Source organism: Ursus maritimus, unplaced genomic scaffold (genome assembly GCF_017311325.1).
Source record: "Ursus maritimus isolate PB19 unplaced genomic scaffold, ASM1731132v1 scaffold_7, whole genome shotgun sequence".
Lineage (NCBI taxonomy): Eukaryota > Metazoa > Chordata > Mammalia > Carnivora > Ursidae > Ursus > Ursus maritimus.
In genome coordinates, this window is record NW_024426885.1 from 55,994,105 (window position 1) to 56,004,936 (window position 10,832).

Below are 10,832 nucleotides of genomic sequence, written 5' to 3' on the forward strand. Positions count from 1 at the left end.
GATCAAGACTGAAAAAAAAGAAGAAAAGGTCACTAAATATACTCACTATAAATATACCTAAAATTAGACATGCTGGCTTCATAACATAAACTTATCAAAGACATCTATGGATCCATACACATTACATTCATATGCAATAACTACTTCATTCAGCTTTACTTGAAATTTATGTTAAAAATCAACTAATTTTTGCTTTAGGATCTAAATTTTTACTTTATGCCACAGAGCTAACTTTTCTATCTTGGGGGCACTTGAACTTAATCAGTATACTCTTTCTTTCCCTTTCCTTTAGAGTAATGTTTAAACCTTTTACTCCCTATAATGGTTACCTTTGGTGAGCGGCTTTTTTTAATTGTCTCTTGATTTCTTTGGAGTCTTTCAATCAAGGGGATGGCAAAAGAGAATGTCTTTCCTGTTCCTGTCCGTGCTTGAGCAATTAAATCTTTTCCTTCATATACAGGACCAAAGGTCTTAACTTGAATAGGAAAGAGATATGATACCCCTCGACCTGTAAGATGAGATTTCATTGAAATATATTTAAGGCTAGCTTTAGGAAAAAATATTTTTATTTGAAAATGACAAGCCAGATTCCTCAACACCAGCCTAAAAATACACCACCTAGTGACATTTACAGTTATTCCTAGCCCGAAGAGGAATGAAAAAAAAAAAGGTCTGACACTTTTGACAAATACTTACAATTATTTAAAGTTAAAAACCAGTCAGAATATCAAAAAGGGTGATGTAGAAATAACTTCAATTAAAGAAGAGCTATTTCTCTTACGCTTCCTATATTCTCCTTTTGGTCAGAAGAGGCAAAGATTTTTATAAAATCTAGTTGTAGATTTTCAGCTGTATATCCATTAAAATTCATAGTACCTTTTAGAAGCTTTATTGTCTCTTCAGAAATAGGGAAATTGGAGAAGGCTCCTTCTTTCTGTTCACGTGTTAGGGTCTGTCAAAATGAAATCAAAGTTCTAACTAATATAGTTCATATTCAACTAGGTATTTAGAATCTTACTCATTTACTGTTTTTCATTTTACTGAACGAGCTAACAAACCAACTTTAGTTAGTACTTGCAAAAATTGTATAGATTAACTTACATGATAAATTAGTGGAAAATCCTTTTAATTTCAAAAGTATCCCTTTAAATAGCAAGTTTACTTAATACATTTTCCTCATAGTACATGTTATTATTTTGTTTTTTTCCTTTTTCATTTTTTTTAGAGAGGGGGAGGGGTGAAAGGGGGAGAGGGAGAGAGAGAATCTTAAGCAGGCTCCATGCTCAGCATGAAGCCCAACACCAGGCTCGATCTCACAACCCATGAGATCATGACCTGAGCCGAAATCGGAGTCAGAGGGCTTAACCGACTGAGCCACCCAGGCGCCCCTCCCACAGTACATTTTAAAATGATTAACTCATACATAAAACTCCCTTTGGAAATACATCTACTACATAAATCAAAATATATTTCCATTTGATTGAAACATTACAGAAGAGCTATTTCATCATCTAAGTCATATTCACAGATATAGACAATATTAATTACAAGGACTAACAGAAGCCTATAAACCACCCTTAAAAAATTACACAATGAGGAACGTAAATTGTTTCTAAAAATAAATGTTAAAAAGTTGCTCTATGGCTCTAAAAAGCATGTTTTAGGTCACCAAAACAAAGAAAAGTTCCCGTAAGCTTGAAAATTTCTTTAACACATATACAGGTCAGCATGACATAATCATTTAACATCTGTTGAAAACTTTATGTACTGGTCAATGTGTATATAGAACAAAGACAATATATCGGTTAACTTCATTATTGCTCTGTTTAAAGGAAGTAGTTCCAGAACAGCACACAATAGCAGTTTCAAACAGAGAACTAAATAAAAGACTGAAATTTTAAGCCATTCAAGCAAACCTCAAGGCTATTACCTTTTTAAGATTAAAAGAAAAAAATTTTATTACAAAAGTAATACATTTTCATTGTAGAACAGAAGCCACATATAAACAAATAAAACTATAATCCGGTCAGCTAAAGCCACATTTGAAACAAACAGTCCTCCAAACCTCACTCTATGCACATATAAATTGTATGTATGTATGTATGTATGTATTTATTTATTTTTAAGTAATCTCCACATCCAACCTGGGGCTCAAATTCACAACCCTGAGATTAAGTCACATGCTCTACTGACTGACTGAGCCAGGCACCCCTAAATTTTTTTAAATAAGAATAATACTGTATATGCTGTTATGTAATATGTCTTTTTCATTTAATAAGATACACTGAATACCTTTTAATAACTTTTTATTTATTTATTTATCTTAAGTAGGCTCCATGCCTAATGTGGGGCTTGAACTCATGACCCTGAGATCAAGAGTCGCATGTTCTACTGATTGATCCAGCCAGGTGCCCCCTGAATACCTTTCTAACATTCCTACAACCTTTAGGGTATATGTCATCTATTGCCTAGATATAGCATATTTTCTAAAACTAACTGCCTACTATCAGACATTTAGGATGCATAAATTTTTTGCTATTATCAACAAAACTGTGCTAAGAGTTTCATACATCCCTACACACCTCATGATTATCTCCTTAGGAGAATAAATGCCTAGAAGTAGAATTCCTGAACCCAAGTGTGATCTAAAGGAAATAATAAACAATTAAGCCTTTTATAATAAAGAGCACTGTACCATGTAAAATACCAACAGAGCAAAAGCAACCCTGTACATTCTGCTACTAGCAATACAAATTTGTAGGGCCTTATTTAGATCAACTCTCTAACATATGTGCTTCCTGACAAATATCAAATACACAAATTAAAAACACACCATATTTTAAGGCAACAATTCAAAATGTTTTCCCAAAGCTCCCCAAAGATTACACATTGAATTAGGCTCAGATGTATTTAAATTATTGGCAACCATTAGATTTTAAAATATAAAGAACTATTAATTACCAAGAATTATTAAGACTATCAAAGTTGTTTCTTTCAGAGGACATGAGTAACTGACAATTTATGATACCTAGACAAATCTACGAACTCTGCTAGAGGAAAACTGCAAGAACAAATTGAATAAATTCTGTGCAAGAAAATATCTACTCTAACAGGTATGGTCAAAAGCAATGGGCCCAGCAATGCAAATTCTATACTAAGCATGTTTTCTATACCTCCCAAAAAATTAATATCCAGAACAGATTTCTTCAGATCATTTTTAGGTTTCATTTCTGTTTACAAAATGCAAACAGCTTTAAGATTCAGTTACAGTAAGATGTAAAGATCACTTAGAGTTGCTATTGTTACAGAAGCAGAAAAAGCAGAAGGCAAAATACACTAAGTCAAGAGGCTTTATGTACCTTATTTCAGGAAGTCAGACGTCAATTCATGAGTACTGGTAGGGACTGAAATAACCATAAGAAATGCAAGTAGGTGACCATCAATAAGCAATTTGGAAAAACTATTTAGGAACCCAAATGTACAGGAAAGGTTTACATTTGACAATCCCCCCTCCACCTCCACCCAAAGAAAAAGGTAATACAATGACAGAAACAAGGGACAAAGAAAAAAAGGCTCATCAGGTTTCAGCTGTATAGACTCCACTGTCCAACTGAATGAAGGTGTTGGACACTACGCAGGAAACATTATGGAATCAATTCTAATTAGTCTAAAAATCAAATTAGCCTGTATTTCAAGACAATGGCAAATGCATAACAAAAAGTATCCATACCTCCTCTAGTTTATTATCACTTGATTTATGAGTAGAACTATCTAAGGATGACACTCGCTTTGATTTTTTTTCATATACATCAATATCTCCATTTGACAGATCTTTTCTTCTTGACTTATGAGATTTAGAAAATTCATCTGAAAGTCTATTATTACATCCTTCTTCAGTGTCTCCATTTAGCTTCTCTTTCATTTTAGCTTTTTTGGGCTTGGGAGCATCCAAGATATCTGCAACACCATTTTCTCTTGTTTCTGATTTCTCATCTGAGTCATAATGGTGCCTTGACTTCCTTCTATCACTCTGTGGAAAAACAAAGAAGCAGTGACAAGAAGGTCACAAGCTCTCCTCTTAAGACTCTAAAGAACTTAGAGAGTGACTCCCCAACCAGCAAAACTCAATATACCATCACCTTGAAAAGTTACCTAGCAGAAATCCAGACTGGTTGCTAATGCTGAGCCTAAGCCTCACCTCTTGCTTTCTTTCTCATCCCATTTCTTGCATTCTCAAGACTTGGCCTCTAGCCCCTCTCTGATCCCATTACATGATTTAAGGGAAATCAAAATAGCTCCTTTCAGAAAAAGATGAGAACCCGAGATTTATAAATTAAAAAGCAAACAAACAAAAACTTCTAATATCTCCAAGAGAAAAAAAAAGTTGATATTATGGAGTACCTACCCAGCATTGTGTAATGTGTTTTCGGCTTATCTTGTTTAAATCTTCATAACAACCCTATAAGGGAAGTACAGGTCCATAATCCCTTATCCGAAATTCCGATATCCATAAAGCTCTGAAAACCGAAAGTTTTTTGGTAACTTATTTGGAGACAAAACCTTACCTAACCTGAACTCATTTGGTGGAAAAATTTGACTCGAACTGATGTGAGGCTATTTATTACCTTTATTTATTTCACTTAGTATGTATATTCACATTTGATATTAAGGTGTTTGATTTTAAGTTGGGGGCCCCAAACCCTACTGGGGTGTTACCCTTCCAAAGCCCCCCAGAATTCTGAATTAGCCCCAAGGATTTTGGATAAGGGATAGCGAACCTGTATTACCTTTGCCATTTTACTGATGAGGAAACAGAAGTTCCTAGAGGTAAGTAACTTCTAAAGACTCACATGCAGGATTTCCTTTAAGTGGAAGTGCTAGTAATTAAGCTCTGTCTGATTTGAAAGCCCATGCTCTTTTCACATCATGCTTCGTCTTTGAACTTTGATAATTAATAGGTTAAAGAATAAACAAACCAAACCAAACTATATAATTCACATAAAGCTCCAATTGTTATACTCCCATGGAAAGGCAAGTATATTAGTAATCCTTGAAACTTCTTAAAAGTTTTTTTAGTTAATTAATAGAACTTAAAAAAAAAAAAAGACAACTCTGCAACTTTAGTTTTAAAATGCCGAACTGGTGACCAGGGTTTTAATATTTGCAAACAGCAAGAAATTATTTGGCAATTTAATACTTCGGAATTACTTGGTCCAATGTCCAAAAGAAATTAGAAAGTAGTTATTAGTGATAGCAAAAACTACCACCACCAACATTTTCACCACGATTTACATAAATTTTACAGAGTACTTTCACATGCAATTTTCTCATCCATAAAATAGAGGAGATGCTGTAAAAACAGAATCACATATGTGAAAATGCTTTGTAATCAGTAGAGCTTTACATTAACGTAAGTTATACAGTTACATGTTATAATATTTGATCTTTCATTAACTGAACTAGCCCACATCTCCCCAAACCAGTAAGTTCTATAGAAAAACAAGGTTATTTACAGAGCCAGCCTTGGGGTTAGAATCACTTTTGGGCCCCGTACTTCAGGAAGATGAAGCAAAGTAAAATGAGACCCCAAGTCCAAGCTCAGCGATATCCCAAGGTGATGAAATACATCATTCTACATCAGACCCATAGTGAGTGCTTGACACTGTCCACTTCCTCAGCTTCCATGACACTCTATATTCCTTCCTTATCCTCTTACACCTACCCTCTCCAATGGTTCCTCTCCCTCCTCCTTCTGTGGATGCTCCTTAAGTCTCTGTTCTTTGTGTACACTTCCATACCATTTTCATGGCTTCAACAAGCACTTCCATGCTTCTTTCCTCATCTCATATTGAGAACCTAGCCCAGCTCCATAGCCCTACATATCCAAAACCAAAGTTATCTTTAACTCAATGCCAGATCACTACCCGAATGCTCTGTTTCTATTAGCTGGTACTCCAATCTGCTTCCCAATCGTTAGTTATCTTTCATAGAGGAAAATCAACAAGTATTTCTGGAAAATCTACAATGTGAAAGCCACCAATTTACAAGAATGTATTAATATGTAAGGATGGACAAATATATGGCCATTTCCCAAAGAATCTTTGGAAACATTTTGGGGAAGACACACACGGGAAAAGTGAGCTAACTGGAGAGCACTGGAAAAACACTTCAAAGGGGAATGAGACTACTGGATGTGTACACTGGAGTGTTTAGAATAGATACATAAACTAAACCTTGACAGATAGATAGGATTTGAATGAAAAAGGAGAGATAGGTATTTCAGGAGGAGCCTTACATAAGGTATCTAGAGAGGTCAAATTCATAGTGACAGAAAGTACAATGGTGATTTCCAGGGACTGAGGAGAGGGGGCAACGGGAAGAGTTTTATAGGAACAGAGTTTCAGTCTGAAGGGTGAAAAAGTTCCAAAGATGAATGGTGGTGATAGATGCAGAATAATGTGAATGTACTTAATGCTACAAAACTTACACTTTAAGATGGTTAAAATGGTAAATTTTATGTTATGTATATTTCACCACAATAAAAAAAAAAAAAGTAAGTGGTTGGCTGGAATGGCAAAGTTTACCTTGGTGATACGGTAGGAAAGGAAGGTTCTGCTCTCTGGAGCTATACAGAATATCTTCGGTTTTTTGTCAAATGTCAGCCTTCAAATACAGCTTCCTCACCCACCTAAGCTCTGTTTTCTTTTCTCTGGGTCTCTTTCTTTTGAGGGTGGGGGTGGGAATTCTCTGCAACCCCTCTAGCGAGTCCTTGAGGGCAGAGGCTTATTTGAACTCCGTGGTGCCACCAAAGTGTGGCACAAATTAAGCTCATTAAATACTCGTGGACTGAATGAAAATACTAGCAGTAAAGTCTACTAGTGAAACAACCCACACTATCTCCATCACAGCCAAATCCTAGGAATGCTGGCTGTGCCACTTTTCCTTAAGTCTCTAAACACTAGCTATCGAGGTTTGTAAACCTAAGATCTATTTCCCCAAGATTCTCCCTCACAGGTCAGGGTGACGGAGAAGTAACACATATTCAAGGCAACCATCTTTCTTAATCATCTAAGACGGCCGTCAAGAACCAAACAGGCCTCGCTGCTTAAGGAAAAACAGTAAAGAAAGCACAGATGCCGCGGCGATTGGAACTTGAGTCCGCTCATCTCGTAGGCTCCTACGGGAAGGGCTGAGGGAGCACGGGAGGCCAGGCCAAAGCCAGTACAGCCCTTCTCCAGGCTACCGGTGTGGAGGTGGGAATGGGCCCGGAGCGACCTCAAAGGGACGAGGGCTGCGCGAGGGGAGGCCCTGGGATGCTCCGGCCAGGTTGTGACAGGCCATCAGATTGGAGACAGGTCCCCTCCCCGCCCAAGCCGGCGCAGCCCAAAAAGAGGCGCGGCTCATCCTCAGCGCACCTTTTGCCTCTCCTTCCTTTGGTTCTCGGTCTCCTCCAAGGGTGCCTCCAGCTCCATAATGTCCCCCCAGAGGAGTTTCCCAGGCATCATTCGCCGCCGTCGCCGCCGCCGCCGCCTCCCTCTGGGCTCAGTGGCCACAACCACCTACGGGCGGCAGCAGCGTGAAAGGAAGCGGGGGCAGGGCGGCCGCCCGGCCAGGGCCTACGTCACTTCCGGGACACGCACCGCACGGCGGGGAAAAATAATCCCGGATACTCTCGGTTTAAACTCTTCCTTCGCGTTGCAACCTCCCAGCCAATGAGTATGAGCGATCTCGACTGGCCCACCCTTGTTCTAAAGTGATTGGCTGCTAGGCAAAACTGTGGCCAGTCTCCAAAAAGGACGCGCGAATTTATTAGCATAAAGTGATTCGCGTTTTCCCACCCCTTCTTCTCTCCCCCCCACTCCGAACACTTATTCTCGGTGCCGCGGAGACGCTTCGGGACTTCCCAGCATGCACTGCTGGAGCTGGGAAGGCCCTCAACCGCGGCGGAGAGGGGCTCGCGCGCAGTGGGCTGGTGCGTGGACAGGCCCGAGCGAGGCGGGTGGGGAGCGCCACGCGCCGCCTCGCCATTTGCCGCCGGAAGCTGCAGGCCTCGGCCCGCCCATTGCCGAGTGAGGCGTTAACGTCTAACGGTTTAGCTCGAGGCCTGCGGCCCGGCGCTGGTGGAAAGGGGCTTCGCGGGGTGTGCAGTGGGTAGGTGGGCTTGAAGTGAAGGTCGGGCCTGGACAGTCATCCCTCAAGTCTTAGCTTTTAGTCGTGAAGTTGGTCCTTGGTTCATTTGAGGTCCTATCCATACTCCCCACTGACGGAGGGGAAACTAAGCCCCTAGTAAGGGATTTACTTGTATGAAGACACACATTCATTCAGTCAGTGGCAGTCAGGACCAGAGAACTCCTCTTCCGAACCCAAATTGAGGGCTCTCTCTACCACACCAACCTGAAAGCTTTGTTTCGAAAAGCGTTTTGGGGAAGATGTTCCCATGATACGTAGGATGAGTAGGAAGACCCTGGAGAAACGTAGCGAGAAAACAAGCCTAAATGTCGTCGACAGATTATGTATTTGCAGTGGATTAAAGGATTTTATTTTATTGATGGGGATTAACTGCCCTTAAATTACAACCTTATACAAAACTGGAAATCTTCTGACAATGCAGGAGGTTGATTCCTTAGCATACACTTTTCTTACACGTTACTGGTGCTGGCTGATTGGCATTCTTTTCAGAACCATTTTTTTATCTCTTCATGATCTCTTCAACCCAGCTACCCTGGAGTGGGCAACAAAAAACCAAATTGAGATGTAGGTGCACTTGACAATTTCTAAGACACCAGCCTTGTAACCTGAAAAGTGGGTGTAAGCCTCGTGTCTTAGCAAAATTACAAACTGCTATATGTCTTGGAGTTTGGGGATTAGTTGTAAATAGCTGAAACCACAAATGATCGCTACAAGCCTTCTGCACTATTATGGATTGCCCTGAAGTCAAAAGGGCTATAGATCTGGGGCGCCCGGGTGGCTCAGTCCTGAAGCGTCTGCCTTCAGCTCAGGTCATGATACCAAGGTCCTGGGATGGAGCCCTGCATCAGGCTCCCCACTCAGCAGGAAGCCTGCTTCTCCCTCTCCCACTCCCCCTGCTTGTGTTCCCTCTCTCACTCTGTCTCTCTGTCAAATAAATAAAAATAAATATTAAATCTTAAAAAGAAAAAGGGCTATAGATCTAAAAGTTACCTTATGGATTCAATACAGTGAACAAAAGGAGTGTCAGCTGAAGATAGTGGAAAAATGGCCTCGCTAGAGTATGAGTATGAGAATTGCTGCCCACCTCTAAAGCCTTTCTAAATCCTTTTCTTCCATGCCCTCACACCCACCCCAATTCTACCATTGTAAAGTCTTTGTAGCCCTACAACAGAATGATGCATGTAGGAACAAGGAGTGGATGTGGCAAAGAATGTCACACTTGTAAAATTGGGAAAATAGGAACAGGCGTTAGTATGTTATGGTTGAAGATCAAATACAGATGAAGTAAAGTTTTTAGCTCCTCTAGATTCTATTTTTGGCATTCATTTGGGGGTCATATAGCAGGTACGTAAATAGAAAAGACTAGACTGTTCAATTCTCCTATGCCTAACAAGTATATTTATTATTTTTCAGAATGACTTGTGATTTAAGACACTCTGCAATCCCTACCTTTCTAAGCCCCAAACTCATTGAATCAAACTTGTCTGCTGTCTTAAACCAAGTCATAAGTAACTTCAAGCTGTGGCTTAGCCAAAAAAAGTTTGAGTACTACTGAATTTGGGTAACTCTGTGTTCTCCATATCAACCAGAAAACTTAGGCATGGTAATGAAGGAATGGAGAAATTTTTTTCCTATCTGTTCCCTCTGTAACTCTCAAAGAGATTTGTATCTGATTATAATATCTATTGGGAAGAACATGAAGGAGTAGTATAATGTCAACGTACAAATAATTCAAAATATAATCTTATTAGAATCTTTATTCTCCAAAATATCTTACCAGAGTCACTGATATAATTTATTTCTTAAAATTTAAGAGTTAGGGTACCTCATCTATTGCTCTGCTCCAAGATTATTCTATAAAGATTTCTCTTGCCTTTGGCTTCCTTTAACTCTATGACCTTATGATAGAAAAATAAGAGGACTATACCCTTGCCTCCCTCCGGTCATTCTCAAACTTACAGGTCTAGATTTTTTTACTCTATAGTTAAACAGCAGAAGTTTCCCCAAAAGGTCATCATTCTGCATCTGCATGTCAATCGTATGTGACAAAAGGAATCAAACTATCATTTTAAAATGTTATGACATGGAAATAGTTTAAGGAGCAATTATAAATTGCGTAAAAGATGCTGGAGGATCGAATGAGTGTTTATAGAGTACTAAGGAGAAAAGGAAAGAGGGAACAGGAGGTATGTTTCTGCCATTGTTAACCACATGACCCTGGTCAACTCAACTCTAAAACCTGGTCTTTTTTGTTAGTAGTGTGGGGGTAAACATGCCTTCCCTGCTGATAGTGCAGGTATATTGGGAGGATCAGCTGATATGACAGTCCTGCAGAGATGATATACAGAGCAGCTTACATTTCTACCTTTAGCTCAAGGTTTTGACAGGTTTCGAAAGCCTTGGAGAAGACACAGCTTTGAACACATTTAGCACGTGTATATTTATGTATATGTGTAGCTCCTAATTCAAACTTGGAAAAGCTTTTTTTTTTTTTTAAGATTTTATTTTTAGGGGCGCCTGGGTGGCACAGCGGTTAAGCGTCTGCCTTCGGCTCAGGGCGTGATCCCGGCATTATTCGATCGAGTCTCACATCAGACTCCTCCGCTATGGGCCTGCTTCTTCCTCTCCCACTCCCCCTGCTT

The 10,832-nt window shown here is 39.5% G+C and overlaps 1 protein-coding gene across 3 annotated transcripts in view; it reads right to left on the bottom strand.

Annotated features, from left to right (window-relative positions):
• DDX50 (DExD-box helicase 50) overlaps positions 1 to 7,587 on the bottom strand; it is a 31,914-nt gene extending 24,327 nt beyond the window's left edge. The window contains exons 1-5 of one of the 3 annotated variants that reach the window (XM_040624425.1): positions 7,416 to 7,587; positions 4,406 to 4,459; positions 3,731 to 4,030; positions 877 to 952; positions 330 to 508 (exon numbers count right to left, since the gene is read on the bottom strand). In XM_040624425.1, coding sequence (XP_040480359.1) covers positions 330 to 508; positions 877 to 952; positions 3,731 to 4,030; positions 4,406 to 4,459; positions 7,416 to 7,505 — 699 coding nt within the window. In that variant the 5' untranslated portion in view covers positions 7,506 to 7,587. Of the gene's footprint in view, positions 1 to 329; positions 509 to 876; positions 953 to 3,730; positions 4,031 to 4,405; positions 4,518 to 7,415 lie in introns of all 3 variants that reach the window. The other 2 variants (XM_008695962.2, XM_008695961.2) reach the window with 2 other exon arrangements.
• Between the last annotated feature and the right edge of the window lie 3,245 nt (positions 7,588 to 10,832).